This window comes from Miniopterus schreibersii (assembly GCF_964146895.1).
Source record: "Miniopterus schreibersii genome assembly, chromosome: 19".
NCBI lineage: Eukaryota > Metazoa > Chordata > Mammalia > Chiroptera > Miniopteridae > Miniopterus > Miniopterus schreibersii.
This window is the reverse complement of record NC_138119.1, coordinates 30,562,195-30,582,390: the sequence shown is the minus strand read 5'-3', so window position 1 is coordinate 30,582,390 and position 20,196 is coordinate 30,562,195. Positions and strand designations below refer to the sequence as shown.

Below are 20,196 nucleotides of genomic sequence, written 5' to 3'. Positions count from 1 at the left end.
AAGCATGCGGCACAGGTACAAGGCAAGGCTCTGTCAGGCTGGCCCACCAACAGCAAGTAGGACCAGGAACAGCTATTGCACCTGGAACAGTACAAGCTATTCCAACCACACAGCAAGGCAGTTGTGTTCATCTTGGGTGATGGATCCAGCATAGCAAGCTTTCGATATGATAAACTCTGAATTGCCAAAGTTAAACCCTTGGCCCCTCTATCTTATTTAAGTGATTTGCAGTTATTGACAGTGTTCTTTCATTTGTTTCATTTTCAGTCTAGTTTCCTATCTCCACTTCATTTGCTTTCTACCTAAATGGGGATGTCCGCAGGCCTAGGCCTACTTCTCTTCCATTCTACGTGCTTTCTATGGGTAGCTGCATTCACTTTTGTGGTTAACTTCATACTCCCATCTACTTGCTTGGCTCCCAAATGTCTGCTTCTAGACTTAACTTCTCCTGAGAACTCCAGACTGGTGAGTAAAATTGCCTTTTCCAACTGGAAGTTCCACAGCCCTTTAAAGGCCACATGAATGTCTTACCATCCACAATCATCTTTGTTCCCTCTCCCCTACAACGAGTAGGTGCTTGGCCCATACTTGTTGAACTAAATCTGAAACAATGTGCCAGTACTGTGTGCCAAAGCTCATCTTGCACAAAGTGAAGCACACCCTCCAGAGCCACCTCTAGGAATTTAGGGTATGGATTGTAATATCGATCTGGCTTGTTTTCTATTTGATTGTGCCGGGGACTTGAGCAACATAAGTTTGCCATTGTCTGTTTACTAGAGGACAGTTAAAATCGACATTTGGCCTTTTTGGGAGTTGATTGGTAGGGAATTCCTTGGGTTTTGACTCTGCTTGTGCTGCCCTCCTTTCCTAGACTCTTACCTTGCTTTGTCCACAGTTTACAGATCCTTTTTGAACTGTTTGTATCTGATCTACTCATGGAGCGTGCCGGGCCGTTCTTGCTTTCCCACTCCCTGCCCCCTCCATACTTTCCGAGTTAATCTTCAAGTCACAGTGTCCTACTCACGTCCTCCTGATCTTGATCTGCCCATTTCTGCCTCCTTACCTTTGCTCTAGTGACCACAGTCCTTCCACTATCACCCTTACATATCTTTAAATCCTCGGGAGCTCAAGCCTCAAGACTAACTCAGGCTCACACTGGTTTATACTGATCTCCTCTCTGAACATGGTCTGGGACTATTTTGGCTTAGCACATCCAGTCTTATATTGCTGATTGTTTGTGCATTTAGTTCCCCCTTTTTCCAATTGGATCATAAGCTCTTTGAGAGCAAGTCAGTGTCGTACATTTTCCTGTGTGTCCCAGTGGTTCATCACTCGTATCTTTGCATAAGATAAATATAGTATTTGCTGGATTTGTTGGTTGATTGTTATTTTTGGGTCCTGATTTCTAGTTTGCCTCTAGCAGTGAACCAGGGGCATCAGACTAGGTGACATTTCTCAGAGGAGCTGGTGGCCATCTCATTCCAAATCTTTAGTTTGTAGTACAAGTTAATTCTAGACTTTGGATCTTGGAAATTCTGTTTCTTAAACATCTCAGGCTAGGCCTAGGAGCTAGAATTACTACTTTGGCATTTGATGTGGCAGCTTGTTCATTTGGGAGCCCTTTGTCTTTGACTTTCTATTGAGTAACTTGAGAGAGCCAAGGCAGCTTGCCAGAGCAACTGTGATGATTAACCTTCATTGAGATGTCCCCTTCACACCCTCCCGCCTCATGGGCTTTGTAAGGTTGCTTTCTGTGGCTTCGTTTGGGGGCTCGGAACTTAATGGATGGCTGACGGTCCTTTTGAAACTCTTGGAGCCATTTTCCTCCTCTTCCTACCCACTGGCTTGTTTCTCTTTGTCTCCGAAGCGCCGTGCGTTGTTTTTAGGTAGCGTGGATTTAATGCAAGGGGAGGGGAGGTTTTTTTCTTTCTTTAGTAATTTCGGAACAATCTGCTGCACAGGTCAAGACAGTTTTGAAGATGCCAAACTTAAAGTTCAACAGAGAGAACTGTAGTCAAAAGCAAAGTGAGGGAGTCCAGGACTCCAGTTCACCACCCCTCCTTCCTCCCACCAAGATAACTGTCTTACCTTTGAACCCAAGAATCTCTCACATGTTCGGTTCGATTACCACTGGATAGGGAGGGATGGTTTGGAATCAGTAGCTTTAGGATCACTGGCTTGAAAATCTGTATTGTTACTAAAGGTTGTGTTAGTACATGCAGGGATTTTCCACTCATGGAAATCTACTTGTTTGACCTCTGGATCATTCAGCCTGGATTGCTCGTTAATGGGAACTCCATCTCTTAATTTAGAAGGCCCAGGAATCCATCCAGCAGACCTCTTCCACTCTGATCTTCCTTCAGCTCTGTTTTCATCATGGCACAAACTTTTACCACCTCCACTTCTGGCTGCTTGAAATCCAAAGTACTCTGTTAGCCTTCGGAGCTGCGCTTCTTCATACACGTTTATCGCTCACCAGGCCCCGGCGTCTCCCTTTGGTCCTGCTGAGCTGTCCCCTTATGGCCTCACAAAGAGACTTTGCTCCAACATTCCCATCTCTTGGTTTACATTTTATCTTCCTCTGGAATATTGCCTCCTTACCCTTCCATTTACTGATATGTTATCTATCCTCAGACCTATTTCCTCCCTTCTCTCTTTCTCCTCTCTTTCTTCCACAAATTTGAAGCCCTACTATATGCCAGGTATTTTCTGGGTCTCAGGAGTATGTTGCTGAACTGAACAGACAAATTCTTACTCTCAAGGAGTTTAGTCTTCCTCAAGAGTCCTTACTTTTTAGTAAGGTTAGTCCCCACTGCAATTTCTGACTTCACAAAATTATTTAAATTTTATTTTTTCAATTACCTATTGCCTCTATGCCCTCTTTTACCTCCACCCATTCCCCCTTCATTTAGTATTTACTCTTAATTTTATGTACACAATAACATAAAAATCTATATAATATAGAATTAAATATCTAGTTTAATTATGTAATATATAAATATAGAATTTTTGAAAATGCATATTTTGATCACATCTTTACAATTAGATTGTAAGTTTCTTGAGAAGAGGGACCTTCCAGCTTCTGAAAACTTCAGAATCCCTTACTATATACATTAGGTCTCCTTTGTTTGTCAGGGACCAAAAACCCAATGCAAACGATTTTAAGCAAAAAGTGAATGAGGTGGCTTCTGTGACTAAAAGGGCCAGGGATCTAGCAACTGGCATCTGGCTATGACTTGATTCAGGAGCTCAATTTTCCTTTTTCCATTTCTCAGCTCTGCTTCCTCAGCTCAGCTCTATTCTCAAACAGGCTTGCCATTCATGGTAGCAAGATGGTGGCAGCGGTCTCAGAGTCTCATTGTCTCCAGGTCTTGCAACTTCCAAACAAGGAAGGTAACTTCCACCATCTTTGGGGAGGGCAGAGGTGGAACCAGCTTTACCAAAAATACATAGACTAAGAGAGGGAGAGGTTATGGATGCAAAGAAAGAAAAACTAAGTATCACATCCACACATTCTGGAAGTTCAGTAGCTATTTGGGTTGGTTGCTTGGATTAACTTATGTCTATTTCTGCCTTGTATTCAGTAGGGTAAAGTCAATGGTCATAGTCTTCAAGGAAGAATACTTGCTGTTTTCTGCTTTACTGAAAGTAGCTTGATGGCCTTTTCTTGGAATACTGACAACTTATAGATTAGTAAGAATATCAGTCACTGAAAGTCATGGTATAGCAAGCGGGTTGAAGTTGATGTTCTCCCTTCTCTGCTCTCACAGCACAGTGTACATGCCTCATTTACTTATATTATCACTTCACCTTGTTTGTTATAGGTTTTTTCACTTGTTTCTTCCCTACTACTCAGATAACTTTAAGGGATGACTTTTGTCTTCCTATGCCCGGAGCTCCTAGAAGGTGCTCAAATAAGTATTTGCAATAAGAAAGAACAGTGGCTTGGGATCCCAGTGACCTGGGTTTTAGGCCTAGATCTGCAGCTAAATGGCTGTGCGATCTCTGGCAATTCCTTTCCCTTCTTTGGGCTTTGGTTCTCTGCTCTTTCCAACAGTGATTTTGAAGGGCCTTCTTATTACTGAGTTTGTAGAAAAGCAATCAAGTGGGGCAGAGAGCAAGACTTGGCAGGGCCTTCCAGCATTTTGTTTCCTGGGGAACGGTTTTGAGAGGGGCTGATTACCCTTGAGATAGAGGTCTTGGTAAGAGATCTGGAGGGTAGAACCTGATGAAAGCCTCAATTGTCTTCTTATATAACACTTGCTGGAAAGGTACTAGGAATTAATATGCTTCAGATGACTGAGGTGACATCATGTGTTTGTGAAAGGGCTAAAAGCAGGTGAAGCAGATTTTGTGGAAAAAGACTGGCAGTCAGGCCTGGTTCCCACTGGGGAACCTTGGCTGATCTCATGCTCTGCCAGCTCTGAACAGAATCTGTGGGAGTCACAGCTCCTGTCCCCTAGGTGCCAGCACATCAAAGACAAGGGAAGGACATGCCTGTGTTACTCTCCAAAGATTACATCTTTTTCTGGCCTGCCCCCCCATCCCCACTTTCTCCTCGGAAATGTGGGATTCACAGGAGGGGGCTCTGTATGACTTAATCAGAGAAAGTTCCTGAAGAAGGATGAATTTTGAGAGAGGGAAAGAATGGGGCTAATATCTGCAGAGAGAGCTATAGGCTGAGCAGAATCCTCTCATACTCTGCTGACTGGCGAATTCCTTGGGTGTTCTCTGAAGTGAGGACAGTGTTCAAAGGGCTGTGTCACCTGCGTTACCGGGTATTTTATAATTTAGTGTCTACGTGATTGTCTGTGTGTGTGGCAGGTCCCTGACTGCTCTAGTTAAATGATCAGTATCTAGTTTTTCTTACAGTTTCATCCTTCACATGACCCGTCAGCATCTTTCTAAAAAGAAAATGAGCTTCCTCCTAACTCCCAGGACAGGTGTGGTTAGGATCTCAGCTGTGCCCAAGCATGGGCAAGGATCAGCACTTCCCGGAGGAGCTTTGCTGGATGTGTCTGCTGATCCTGGACTTGAACTCATGTATAAAAGCATTCCTTGCCAGCCCTGGCTGGCTGCCTCAGTTGGTTGGAGCATCACCCCGGTCACCAGAGAGTTTTGGGTTCGATTACCATCAGGGCACATACCTAGGTTGCAAGTTCAATCTCTGGTCAGGGCACATGGAGGGGCAACCTATTGATGTTTCTCTCTCACATCGATGTTTCTCTCTCTCTCTTCCTCTCTCTCTAAAGTCAATAGAAACATATCAACATATCCTTGGGTGAGAATTTAAAAAAACAACACACACGCACACAAACATTCCTTGCCAGGTTTTGATCTGACATACTTCGGAAATGATGGAATGGTGACCCACCAGTGGATTTCAGTGTCATGGCCAAGCTTGCTGTCCAGAGGGACAGCTTCCAGTATTTGCTTTAAGGATATTCAATGCAGAACTGAGATTCAGCCCATACAAATGGAGAAATGGAAATGAAGAATTCCTTCCTCCTTTTGGTGCCTGTTTATTGGGCCATTTTCTCCTTAGCTGGAAGTATGGTGCTCAACAGAGCATGCTGTTTGGTTAGGTTGAAATTTTTAATGAAATATAATTCACATATCATAAAATTCACCCTTTTAAATTATAATATTCACTGGGCTTTATTTATTTAGTATATTCAGAAGGTTGTGTAACTATCACCACTGTCTAATTCCAGAATAGTGGAGTTAAATTTTGACTTGAATCTTGGATGAAATGTCAACCAAAGGTCAACTCTGAAACTCAGGAAAGTTGTTCTAAGACTTTGGTTCCTTTTGCAAGGGAAGCTGCAGTTTTTATTCAAGTGTCATTTTCAAAAAATATAATGGAAAAAATAGGACATTGAATTTTTATTAGGGTTGTTGCTTGATTTCTTTTGTCTGCTACTGATGACTTATAAATCTTTGGTCTTCAGATTGGAACTTCCTACCATGGCTGTGTAATAATAATGAATATTCAGAACAAAAGCAGTAAGCCTGGCTTTGCTTCCTTTGCTGTTTCTTTGTTCAGCCATGCTTCGTTAGGACGGGGCTGGGGTCTGTTTTGCTCTCCAGCACCAGCACCTAGCACAGGGTCTGCTGTGCTGTACAGTAGGGGCTCAGCAGAGTTGCTGAATAAATGGACTCTGTTAGATGCCATGGGAGGCCATTTTTGGCGTGTTTCACTCCAGGTAGTTCATGGTGATCTTTGTACTTTGTGGATGGCCATGACATTCATTCATACCCCTGAGATACAGTTGCTTCTAGAAGGTGAGAGCTTGACTTCCTCCCATGTGGTTCTAGGACAGAACTGGCAAGGATGCCGTCGTCCCCAGCTCCCCAGAACTCTCTTCCAGCTATAGCTGGATTTGTAAAGCCTTCTTGAGTTGCTCTGGTGGAACACAGTGTGGGTGGTGTGAGTGTGCGTGTCTTTGAGTGTGCACACGTGTGTATATGCATACTTGCCTAAGCACACAGTGGAACTGTGAGGAATTCCTTCATGTTTTTATAAATTGCCCCTTTCTTCTTTCTGCCCTTATAGTCTGTGGGTAGGTCAGGGTGCAGAGGGGCCTCCAGCCTGGGCACATGGCCCAGGCGTGCTGGCATTCAGTGGCCTATTGTTTCCTGCCTCTTGTGCGCATGGACAGAGGACTGGGGCTAGCACAGCTGCCTTCGTGGGGACCATTGTTTGTCTTAGCAGCAGCAGCAAAAACCTGAAGCAGCACATTTTACCTTGGACAGAGCAGCCATTCTGTGTAAGGGCTGCAGGCCTGGAGATGGGGGTGGCTGTAGTCTCCCTTCTGTCTGGGTGGATGCTCTGAGGATGGAAGCCAGGGAGGCTTCTCTTTCGAGGCAGGTTGCGGGGGAGGTGAGATGCTCAATGGTGTCAAATCACAGATCAACTCCAGTGGCAGGTGGTATCTATTAGCAGAGACTCACTCTTTTCCTGGATCAGGGGTGGGGATATTGCTGTCTCACTTTCTCTGCCCTCGGGGCTTACTGGCAGATCTCAGGTGTGCTCACAGGTCATGAAAAGCACTTCCTCCGAAGCTGCCCTGTGGAGTAGATCTAGGAAGCAAGGAAGGGATCCAGCCCTGTTGTGGACTGGCCAAAATGTGGGCTAGTTAGTGAGTCAGTGGGCTAGTCCAGACTTGACTCTATGGGCCTGAATCACCCCTCAGCTGGAAGGCTGGGAAGGGAACGTCCAGGGGTGAGAGCTATAGAAACTGATTTATGCAGAAATACCTTCAGATACTCCAGACTCATGTTCTGTTCTTGTCTCCTTGCCCAAGTATCAACCTCTCTGACAAGTCAGACAAACCTAATTTAGCTTCAGCCCCACTTGCTCCTAATTGTATGACCTTTTTGTAAATTACTTAATGAGTCTAGCTTCTGTTTTCTCATCTGTGCAATCAGGATTATTGGGGATAATTTAGGGACTAGTTGTTGAGATTAAATGAGATGATGTATATAAAGGGTGTTCACTGAACACAAGTTCCCTTTCCTTCAGTGCCTGGAAGGGTGCTTGATGGATCACTTTGGCTCCCACCCCTGGAATGTCCCCTTTTCCATCTTCCAGCCGAGGGGCGACTTAGGCCCCTAGAGTCAAGTTTGGGCTAGAGCACTGACTTCACTAACTAGCCCATGTTTTAACTAGGATCACTTTGTGTTGTGCTGCCCACTCATTGAAGCATCTGAGAAAGTCAGGGTTCAGTGCTGTGTTGGCTGGATGTGCTTGGGGCTTCTTCAATTAATTCACGTATCTCAGAGACCTCCTCTGAAGTGCTTGTCCCTTGAATAGGACAGCTTTGGAGTGGAACTTCATGGATATCAAGGGAATTTGCCTATCCCCCTCTTTCTGTGGTGAGGGTTGGCATCATCCATTCTACCATGTTGCCTTCCAATTCCGTGGTTAGTGAGATTGAGGCAAAGTCTTAAATGAAATACAGGTGACTCAGAAGGGCCTGATAGCCTGGTCGCCCATCCACATTCCCTTCCACTTCTGTTACTGATTGGGTACCTTTTCACTCAAAAAGGCCCTGATTCTTATTGAATAGATCAGTTATAAGTAATATCAGTGAACGTCCTCTCCACCCACAGTCTGCCCACCCAATGACTACCACTGCCAGCTATGACCTCTGTCAATAGATGGAAGGGGCGTAGGTGCCTCTAGGAATAGTCTCAGTAAGGCTGTGCCTTTAAGAGGCCCAGAAATCCCTGGCAAGAACCATATGCCTGACATGCCCTCTGTGGATCTCCCAATACCCTTGTAATCAGACTCCCAGAAAAACAGTGAACAAGAGAGCTTTGATGAGTGAGGAGCTACGTGGCTTTTCTGCACAGCTTTCTGTCTGCTTGAAACAATCCTGCGGTGCTCAGTTTCAGTTCAGGTGAGGTTACTGCAGACCTGGTTGGCAAGGGGGAGGCGTGTGGATGAAGAGGGTGAGAACAGCACTTACAGATCACCTAAGATGACCCATAAAGGATTATATACCTGTGCTACATCCTGGCATCTGTGAAAATAGAAAAAAAAATGGAGATAGATTATGGACCCCTATCTACTTTAGGGATAGCTAAATGCACCACTTACCCATCCCCCATTGCTTCATAAAAGGAGTGCTTGGCATACCTTTCAGCATCATAGCTCTGATCCTGGATTTGCCTCTGATTTATCCACAGCTCAGGTGAAAACTATAGATCCCCCTGCTCCATGCATTACACAGCATAGGCAGAAGGCACTGTTACAGCTCTTCTATCTGGGAATGAATTTGGGGCATGCAGAAGGAAAGGCGTAATAATATAGGTACTCTTGTTTCCTGAGGTTATAATGCACGGTGCTGAGCAGGCCTGGAGGGAAAGGAATGAAAGAAGTGGCTCCGTTGTTACTCAGATGGGGATTGGGACATAACTTCAGCGGGACACACACTGCAGGCCTTCTCTGAGCTGACAAGCAGTCTAGCTTTGGCAAGCTGCTTCCTTTGGGTGCCAGGTCTCCTGTCAGTAACAAATGCAGTATTGCATTTGAGGCAGATCTGGTTGCAGCTGGAGCTACCATTGCTGCAGTTCCAGAGAGGGTGTTTGTTAGCCCTGTATGAGGACTTTGGCCAGCCAGAAATCTGCCAAGCTGGAGCTTAACCAGAAATATTTCTAGCTTTGACAAAGCAGCGGTTCTGAGCATCAGTGGGGGTGAAGCAACAGAGATATGAGTGATATTTGTTGGTGGGGGAAAAAATCAGTTTCTTGAAGGCTTATTTACATTCTTTGATATTGGAGACTATGGAGTCTGCTTGACAGTGGATGGTTTACTTGCCTAGAAGTCCTGGAGCTTGTTTCATTCGTGATTACCACTATTTGACCTTGGGCATGGCTCTTTCTATCTCTATTAAAATATCCTGACTCTCACCCTAATTCACAAAGATGCAGAAAAGCATTTTGAAATGATGGGGGAAAGTATAACAAGTAGGAGCTTGGGCTTTAAAATCAGTCTGTCTGGGTTTGAATCTAATAGCTTGACTTCTTTAAGAGTCAATTTTCTCATATTAAATTGGGAGTGAAAGTAGTGCCTACCCTACAGAATGGTTGGGAGAAAATTCATTAGGCTCTTTACCAGAAGAAAGCGCAAAGTCTTGCATTGCCAGAAACAGTAAATTGTTCAATAAATGGTAGCTCTGAATATTATTATGTCTAATATGCACTTTCTCTTAAATGGTTCAGCAGATTCCTGCTTCCATTGTTTTCCAATAGTCTAAAAAGAGTTAGTGGAGTTTAGGCCAGTTTAGGCTTCTTCTTCTTATTTTATTATTTATTTATTTACTTATATTATTAAAAGTTTTAAGTTCCCCTGAGGACAGGGATCGAGTAAAAGGAGGGGGTGAATGTTGGCATGTATGGTTGCCTTTGGGGATCTCTGTATGACTGTCCTGTCTTTTGTTGTTACAGAGATCCGCGCTCAGCTCACAGAGCAGATGAAATGCCTGGACCAGCAGTGTGAGCTCCGGGTGCAGCTGTTGCAGGACCTCCAGGACTTCTTCCGAAAGAAGGCTGAGATTGAGATGGACTACTCCCGCAACCTGGAAAAGCTGGCAGAGCGCTTCTTGGCCAAGACACGCAGCACCAAGGACCAGCAATTCAAGTAGGGACTCCTTGGCTATTACTTTTAGAGACCTTGGGAATGGGATCCGGGATGGAGGGAGACAGGGAGTGCCACCTAGATCCAATTGGATTTATGAAACAGGTAAACCCTATGACTTCAAATTGGCTTAGGGTTGAGAGCCCTCAAGGACTTCTTTTTCCAGATCAGCAGTTCAACACCCTGGAGAGATCAGAGTAATTAATGAACCATGTTAATAATAACAGGAAACACTTTCATAGCTATTCCTATGTTCCACACATGGTTCTAAAGGCTTACATATATGTTAATTCACTTAATCTCCACAACTCCATATATTGGTTATTGTTATATCCCCAATTTATAGATGAGGAAACTAAGTCATAAAAAGCTTAAGGAACTTGCCCAATACACACACCACCACCCCTAATAAATAGAGCTGGAATTCAAACCCAGTCAATCTGGTTCTAGAGTCTGTGTTCTTAACCATTTCACCAAACTGTCTTAAACTAGAAAACGAATGATGTTGTAGCCATACTTCTATATTGCTTCCCAGATAGTAGCTAATGTCTGTTTCTTCTGCATCTACAGTATTTTATACAACTGGCACCTTCACTCTGTTCTCACTGCCATTACCCTAGTATAGATCATCATCTTTGCCTGAATGATTACAGTTCTTACTGTATCATCTACAGCAAAGGTTCTCAGCCCCAAATGCACATTAGAATTCCCTGGAGAACTTTTAAAAATGCTGAAATCTGGGCCCCACTCCAGACCAATTAAATCAATCTCTGGGAGTAGGGCCTGAGTAACAATAGGGTGTAAAAGCCTCCCAGCTGATTCTAATGGACGACCAGTGTTGATACCACAGTCTACAGCTTCTCTCCATTCCAATCTGCCTGATCCACTGTTATCAGATTTAGTCTTCCTGGAACACACTGGAGATCAGGCAGTTTCTCCGAAGTGGCTCCCCACTGTCTGTGTATCTATGGTCTTGATACTCAAGGTGTGGTCTTCCAATATCAGCACCACCTAGAATGTTGGAAATACAGAAATTCAGGCGCCACCCCCAGATCTACTGTAACAAGATCACCAGGTGACTTATGCACATATTAAAATTTGAGAAGTGCTTCTCTATTCACAAAGATGAACACTCACTTCTTTGCTTGGTTCTCTAGCCTCTCTACATCTGGCCCAACAAGCTTTCCAACCTTAGGTCCTGTTTCTGCTCCACTGTTCCTTAGCCAAACAGAATGTTAACTCCAATGGGCCTTTGCTCAACCTGTTATTTGAGCTTATGTGCCCATTCTTCATATCTCTGCATGTCTAGGCCATACCCATGTTTTAAGACCCATCTCAGATGAAGCCTGTTCTAAGAACTTTCCTGATTCTCCCAGAATAAAGGAATGTTCTGTCTCTTCTGGATTCATACAGCAGTTTATTTGTTCTTTTATTAGGACGTTCAACACTGTCTGCCTTATATTATCTTCTCTTAGTGGACTAGATAAACTTTCCTAATTCATCTTTCAGTCTTCCACAGTGCCTAGCATAATATGAGGTATAAAACATGCTCACTAAATATTATTGGATAAGTAAATGAATGAATGAATTTAAGAATTAATGCCAAGTATATCTTCCCCTGTTTTCTATTTTTATCGTCCTAATAATTTGGGGAACAAATATTCTTTACAGGCCAGCTCTGAGCAATGATCTGGAGGCTAAGATTAAGGAAAACATGTGACACTCTCACTTTAGCCAGAATGAGAATTTCCTCCAGATGTTTTATCTTCAGAGTCCCTTATCTTTCCCAAGTCCCATTCTCTTTATGATAAGCAATCCTGAGAGAATAAAATGTTATTTTAGTATGTGATGTATGAAGATTTGGGGTAGAAACCATTTGCTTTAATAAAAATGATTCAAAGTTGGATTTATTCTGTTAATAAGCTCCTCCTAAGTTTAAAATATCATTTTAGTTTTACTAGTATATCATATTCTCAGCTTAAGGACATATTTACTACAAATTAAGCTATTGATGTGCTACTCTCTAACTCATCTGAATTGCTCTGATTAAGATCGCATACAAGGAATACAGTGTTTTCTCCAAGGCTGGGAGAATTGATCTCCTTGATAAAGCTGGTATCTTGCCTCATTTTTTCCCAAACAACCAGGGAAGTGAGTATTGAGCACCAGCTCCATGCTTCATATTCTACATGTACTGGAAGATATAAGAAAAGTTTACTGTGTGTATCCAGAGGGGGCCATATCTTGTTGTGGAGAAAAGATTTTTAATACAGGAAGCAATTAAAGGATAAGGTAACAATGATCTCATTAAGAGATCATTGGTTTTTGTAGAATATAGAAATGATAAGAGGTCAGAGATAAAGCATCAGATACAGATAAAGGATCTAGAATAGTCAGGAGAGTTTTCTAGAAGCAAGTGAAATCTTAGTTCAGGTTTTAAAGATTTGTGTAGTACAGAACAGTATTACAGGTGAGAGGAAATAGGAATGCTTGGTGCTAAGCGCTGTATTAGGGACTAGTGAGGAATCCAGCTTCGTTAAAAGGGAGACTCTTATACATTCATTCAACAAGTGTCCATTACACATTTCTTGAACCCCTTTAGGCCAGACGTTGTGCCTTGGGATACAGCAGTGAATAAGCACTGAGTCTTCCTCATGGCACTTAGCAGTAGAATCTGGATGCAGGCATTAAACAATTCACCCAATTAGATATATTGAGGTAAGTGTCGCGAAACTGAAGTACAAGGTGTTACAAGAACTTGTAAGAGGGAGACTTCTCCACTCCTTTTGCTGTCGCTTTATGGCTAGTTTACTTTAATAGCTTTCTGTCTGGTCTTTCCTGAGTAACAGTGTACTTATTCCACAACCCCCTTATAAATACCTACGAGGTACTGTGCTCTGTTCTGATTCCTATAGAGACTAGGATAAGCTCTAGAATCTGGGCTTACGGAGAAGGGAGACATGTAAACAACATAATGGGAAAAAGCCTTTAATAGAGATATAAGCAAAATATTATGAGAACACATATTTTTCAAAAGCAGTGGAAGATTAGGTTAGATAAGTAGGCACCAAATAATAGCTCTTTCACAGACTAGCAGAGGAGTTCAGATTTGCTACGACAATGTGGTAGTGAGCTTTCTGGGTTCTTGCATGGGGAGAGACCTGAGAAAGAGGGGGTAGGAGAACGAATTTTTATGCCAGAGAAGGCCAAGATGGAGGTTTGGGGGAGGGAGAAATAATTCATGCACGATGTGGTGCAAAAGAGAATGAAGGGGAAGGAATATATTCAAGAAGTATTCTAGAAACTGAACAGGACTCAATAACTGATTGGGTAAAGAACTGTAATGGTCAGAGGTGACCCAGTGTCTCTAACCTGGCAACCTAGAAGAATTATGGCATCTATAATAAAAGTGGGGATGTTGAGGAAAGACCCCTTGTGAGACTTTGGACATGTTGGCTTTGGGGCAGTGGGAGGTCCTCAGTCATCCAGATGGAAGGTTGTACTTCTGAGATAAGAGGTTATAATTGGGACTAGCTAGCATAATCTTCAGTATAAAACGGATTGTGGTAGATATGAAAGTATATGAACTTAGAGAAGAGAAAGAGAAGTACAAAGAGCTAAAATCAGGACCCAAGGCTTGGGCACACCCAATGTTAGGGAGGAGTAAAAGTTACTACTAGAAGGGGCAGGAGAGAGGAAGAGGAAGGGAGAGAGATTTTTTTTTTTTTTTTTTTTTAGCATTTAGAAGGACAGAAGTTAAGGTTGGATAGTATTGTCTGATGGAACTAGAAGATCTATAAAAGTTAATCCCAGCAATTTCTTACAGATACTCTCCCATGTAGAAGGCATTGTGAGAGATGCGAAGCTGACTAAAATGAGCTCCAAACCCAAGAGCTTTCAATCATTAGACTGTAACATGAAATTGCTGGATTTCTTAGGTCAGAAATGGTCACAGAGTGGCAATTTCACATGGTCAGAAGTCACCCAACATCTTAGCCTAGTGGAAGAGGAGGCGAGACATCCAGGCAGGATGGTGAGAAGCTCAGTAAGAGAGTCCAGGCAACGTCCCACCTTCATACATAATTTATCCCTAAAAATGTACAGAAAAGTCAAATGGCTGAATGTCAAACCACAGTTGTAGGTGGAGTAGGTGGGCTCTAAAGCTCTAAGTATGTATGTGAAATTCTGAATTACACCTCACCTGATGTACTCTCAGTGTTTTGTACTTGGTCTTTCTTTTCTCCCCAGTTAAACCCATGGTATGCCTGCTTAAGTCCAGTGCACATCTGTAGAGTTGCTGGTGGTTTCTGTCTACCCTTGTCTTATTAATACAGTGATGAGACTACTTCTCAAGGCAACCCAAGTAATAGCGCTTTTATTTTTCCAATTTCCATATCTCTGTGTTGCAAAAGGGAAGCAGGTATTCTGGTGTTTGCCCACACAAGCATTAACTGCACAGAGACAACCATGCTACTGACACTGAAGTGGCGCTTGGCAAGCAGCATCACCAGGCCAAGCTTGAATCATGTGTTAGCAACTGAAAAGTCAACATTTTCGGTCAAGGAAAGGCTTTTTTTTTTTTCTTTTCTTTTTTAAGCAAAAGCAAAAGTTCTTTGAAGGAGAGACAAAAGTTCCCGCTGCAGTGAGAGGGGCCCCGAACAGGGAGCCGGAGAAAAGGCTTTAGACATGTCTGCTTTGGTTAGGATATAGCCTGTGCTACTGTACTAGACCCCAAGGAATAGTGGCTTCCACAAGACAGTGGTTGCTCTTTCTCTTGTGTAATGGTCTGGGTGTTGGCCATCCAGGGCTGTGTCCAGGGCTCTTTCCTCCATCCTGAGAGTGTTGCCCTTTTCTGAATGGCCCAAGATGGCTCACTGCCACCATGTCCCCATTCCAGCCAGTGGGAAAGAAGGGGCAGGCACATCCTTACTCTTTAAAGGTGCAGTCTGGAAGTGGCATACATTTATTTCTGCAGCTCACGTCTGACTGGCCAGAACTGAGTCACGTGGTCATACTGAGCTGCAAGGGAGGCTGAGAAGTGTAGTTATTATTCTGGGTGACCTGAAAGTAGGGTTTCTATTACTATAGAAGAGGCGGAAACCGTGGGGTTCTATTAGCAGCCTCTGCCACGTTGTCCGTGATGTGTGAGAGGGCAGATACGTGGCAACCCATGGATACAAAGGCACAAGTGCACAGAGAAGGGAGGTTTCTTCAGGCTGGGGACTGGGGAGGACTGTATGGAGATGAAGGTCAATGGATAGGAAAAGAAAAAATAGAAGTGCCAATGCTAGGTATTGATCCTGTAAGCTTAATTCAGTTGAGACAATGCAAAAGTTGTAGAAAGGGGTAAAAAGATGGAAGAGGAAGAATTTGGGCAGAGAAGACTGTTGGTAACAGTTGGGAAGGACAAGGCTGGTGGGTAACTTGTCTGTATTGCTAAAGAAAGAAATAACACATGCACTAGTGAAATAAGCCTTGAAAAATTGGGAGGGACCAGATTACAGTGGTCCGTGAATGCTAGGTTCAGGCCTTGGGCTTTATTCTGTTTGCATGGGGGAGCCTTTGATAGTTTTTGAGTAAGGAACATAATTACAGCTGTGCTTTGGAAAGGTAACTATGGCAACAACACATATGATCAATTGGAGCAGACACACAGGAGGAGGAGACCTGTTAGGAAGGTCTGGCAGTTGGCCTAAGGTTAATGTGGGTCTAAACTGAAGTCGTGCCCTTGGAAATAGAAAAGTGGGCCGAATGTAAGGGCAAGGAGCAAGTGAAGTCAAAGAAGCTGGGACAGAAAAAGGGTTGCGGGTTTCCTTGGTCTCTGGAGTGGCAGTTGTACTGTATTTTCATTCACCAGTGAAGTGTAGCCTGGATTTTGCTGACTCTTGGGCGGGTCCCTAGAATAGTTCATTCTCTGCCCAGAGCATCTCAGCGGGCACTCGTCACCTCCCCCGGAGCTGTAGCAGCTGTTGGCCCAGCAATGCCATGAATTTGTCTCCCTGTGCTGCCAGGAGAGCAGCTGCCAGCAGCAGCTCTGGACAGACACATCTCAGGAACATGGAAACTATTCAACTTGGGATGGGGCAGGGTGGCCAGGCCGGAGTCAGTCCACGGGGATCCGTCCTATCTTTTTCCAGGCCAGTTTTCATCCTGGTCTGATTTCAGCCTCTCATACTGGGTTAGGTCGGGTATCCCGTAAAAGTGGGGTTTTTTTCCAATTTTTTTTTCTTAATTACAGTTGACATACAATATTACATTAGTTTCCAGTGTACACCCCAGTGATTACACATTATACAACTTACTAAGTGTCATCCTAATAAATCTCACACCCATCTGACACCATGCATAGTTATTAGAATATTATTGACTCTGTGCCCTGTGCTGTACTTTACCTCCCCCTGACTGTTCTGTAACTACCAATCTGTACTTCCCAATCCCTTCACCTTTCCCACCCATTTCCCCAATCCCCCAAGTGACTATGTTTAGGGACAAATGTTGCTGAACTGGTTTTTTGTCTTCTCTTGGACAACTTCTCGCCCTGGTAGCCATTACCCTGCCACTCCTTGGCTTTGCTTCCTGAACTGCTTTTCTCCTGCTCACAGTTGCCTTGGCCCCCACTGTGCTCAGCGCAGACACCCCCTTAAAGCCCACGCAGCTCTGACTCCGCGGTGCGGTCCGACCCTGCGGTCCCCTCGCCCCACAGAGTGAGGGAGAGACGCTGCAGGTAGAACTACAGCGAGAATTTGTACCTTATTTGGCTTTGGTTAAGGAAGGTAATATGGCTTCCTCCATCCTTCGAATTGTGGGAGGACCCTGTGAATGTCTGAAACTCTATCTGCCTGGTTTGATTAAGAGCAGAAATAATATTATGGGAGGTAGGAAGTCTTCCTAGGGAAGATGTTGTTGCATTTTCTTTGGCTCCTTGAAGAGTATAAATGTATTCTCATTTGCTGCTGAGCCTTTGATTGTCTCTTTTAAGCGGAATCTGTGTTAATATTGCCCAGCAGGACTCTAATTGATAATGCGCTGGCTGTTTTTTACATAAATTACCTTTCAGTCATAGCTCATTTGGTTTTGAATCTCCTACTTTTAATAGTTCAGTGCTTTCTTTTGTTTTGAGGTGGTTGTGCCTGTGTTTTTTGCTGTTGAGTTTTTAGAGGAATATGCCTACATTGCTATCCTGCTGTGTTCCTTACAGAGACCTTATGCTACTTTATAACCCTCTGCCAGCATCTTTTCTTTCTTACAGCTTTTTCTTCTCAACAACAAATATTTATTGAATATTTTAAAGGTACTGTTCTAGACTCTTAGAGGAGAGAGACCCAAAGAAGTAGAAGTGGTGGTTCTTTCTCAGATGAATTTATAATCTAGTCAGGGATAAATTATACCCGAATACATAACACAGATCTTCAGTATAAGGCAATATATGGTAAGTACCAAGCGTGTGCTACAGAAGGCTATGGTCAGGAAACTTCCAGGGAGGAAATGGGATTTGAACCAGACTTGCCAGAAGAAAATGAATAGCATTTTGACAGGAGAGAGGGGAAGTTGTAGGCGGGAGGGGCACAGCAGGAAGAAAGTACAGGACACTGTGAGGGTACAGGAAGTGGGCTGGTTTGGCTGACATAGTGAGTGTATGGAGGAACTGGATAAAGGTGATAGGATCATATTTTGGAGGGCTTTGGGTCTTGTCTGAGAGATTTGGCTCTATGAATAGACTCTGGAAACGGAAACCACTGAAGATTTGAACAGCTAATGTCCAAGTGGAGGTATGAACTCTGCTTAAGGAAGATTAACCTTAACCTTAGAGTAGTAATTTGCTAAATGACAAGAAACTTGAGACAGTGAAACCAGTTGCCACAGTAGATAATAAAGATCTAAATTAGGGTGAGATGGTAGGAATGAAAAGAATAGAAATGGATCCTTCAGTCCATTTAGCAAATATGTCCTGTGCTCTTACCATGTGCCAGACACATGCCACACAAGACAGATTCCACCCCCTGCACTCCTGGAGCTTATAGTCTAGAGACAGATGGAAAACACCTGGTGCAGGAAGAATCTACAAGACTTGCTGACTGATGGGATTCAGGTTTCAAATGAGCTTGGAAGCAGGAAAGAAAGAGGGCTGTGAAGTTTCTTTTGGACTTGGGCGACTGGTAGATTAATGGTGCCTTTAATAGAAATACTGAAGTTAGGAGAATGAGTTGTTTTTGAAGGGTTAGACTATGAGAAATTTGTTTTTTGAGTGTTAAGTTTAAGATATTGGAAGGATATTGAAGCTGAAAATTTCAGTAATTGACAAAAAATGAATGGCTTTATTCAGAGCTAGAGAGTTGAGTTGTGTTCAGGGCTGAAGTCTGGGCTGTTGGTAGAGATTTGGGCATGTTCATAGAGAGGTGATAGTTGAGGCTGTGGAAATGTTTGATTTCCAACAGTAAGGATTTAGAAGGAAAGGGGAGGGGAAACATCCTTTGTGTTGTCTGTAGTACTCAGATTGCAGGGAGTGAAAAGAGATTTAAAGATACATTTATTTGTGCGTTCATTCAGTATACATTTTGGCGACCTAATCATGTACTGGGCATTGAGCTAGGAACTGGGGATAGGAACAAGGCAATATCCTATTCTCACTAACATTAAATTAGCAGTCTATTAAGAAGATACACATGGAAAGTAAACCTGCTTATTTGGCTGCTTATGAGTTGTGTAACTATTGGAAGGGGTGTGAGGGAGCAGGCCCTGGTATCTCAAGAATCTGGTAGATGTTTAACCTGTAATACTCCTTTCAGTGGGAGGTTAGGTACACACTTAATTAGAGAGAAATTCTTGTAGAGTCCATGTTCTTGGCCTTAGGCCCAATATTTGAATGTGCACAGTCTATGCAATTATGTCACCTATTGCCAATGTGTTTTTCCTCTGGAACTGAGTTCATCGGTCTCACAGGATAGCATTGGGTTGAAAAGCAGAGTCAAATGACCATGGAGAATGTTATAGCTGTGATTGCAAATCCGAAAAGGGTGGAGGACCAGAAAGTTCCTCTTTGAGTATGGGGTGACTTTGAGAAGGGAAGTAGGAGGAAGTGTGAAGCTGCCAGAAGGGAGAACCCCTTACTTCCTGGGGCCAGTGTGTCACTCATTCATTTTGGACATATTTGGGAGCTATTTGTTCCCTTAGGGAAGGTTTTGCCCAGATGTAGCATCTGGTGTTGAGCAAGGGTTGGCTTCCTTTTGCCATGGCTCAAGTTGAAATTATTTAAAAACTAACAAAAAGTCCCTTGATGACTTTTTCACGTGCCCGGTCCGTAGGTGGTAGTTGGGTCCTTTTTATTAAAGTCGGGAGGTCTCTTCACACTGGATAAAGCAGGATAGAAAAGACACAAGAAGGCAGTTTGGGGGATCAGCAAGGTAGAGTGGTGGTCAGTTTTTGGAACAGAGAAAGAGTTCTTTTGAAAGCAATTTGGGAGGCTTTATGACTTAGTAAAAAAAAGCTGAGCGCTTTAATCCAGACAAGTTTGGATCTGAATCCTGTTTTCTGCTTACAGCTCTGTGATCTTGAGCGACTTGGTTCAGCTTCAGTTTTCTCATCTATGAAATGTGGAGAATAAACTTACCCTGAAGAGTTGTTCTAGGGATTAGATACAGTACAGGGTGGAGCAAAAGGAGGTTTACAGTTGTGAGTATGAAAAACCAGAGTTTATTCTATTTTATTTTTTTTAGAGACAGAGGAAGGGAGAGAGAGAGAGAGAGAGAGTGAGAAACATTGATGTGAGAGCAAAACATTGATCAGCTACCTCCTGCATGCCCCCTATCTGGGATGGAGCCCGCAACCTGGTCATGTGCCCTGACCCGGAATCAAACCGTCAACCTTTTGGTGCACAGGATGGCAGCCAGCCATCTGAGCCACATCGGCCATGGCCAGAGTTTATTCTTATATTATTATTCCTTAATTATTGTATTACTTTTCCATATGAACAACTGTAAACCTACCTTTGCCCTACCCTGTATATGTAAAGCACTAGCCTAGTGTCCATAACTTACTAGACACTAAAAAAATGG

The 20,196-nt window shown here is 43.4% G+C and overlaps 1 protein-coding gene across 10 annotated transcripts in view; it reads left to right on the top strand.

The window, feature by feature from the left end:
• The window catches only part of SRGAP2 (SLIT-ROBO Rho GTPase activating protein 2), a 226,992-nt gene that overhangs the window by 77,710 nt on the left and 129,086 nt on the right, over window positions 1-20,196 (top strand). For all 10 annotated transcript variants that reach the window (XR_013997642.1, XM_081120455.1, XM_081120458.1 and 7 more), the window contains exon 3: window positions 9,955-10,147. Coding sequence is in view for 9 of the 10 variants with exons in the window: in XM_081120455.1 (XP_080976581.1) it covers window positions 9,955-10,147 (193 nt within the window). In the remaining variant the exon portion in view is untranslated. The remainder of the gene's footprint in view (window positions 1-9,954; window positions 10,148-20,196) is intronic.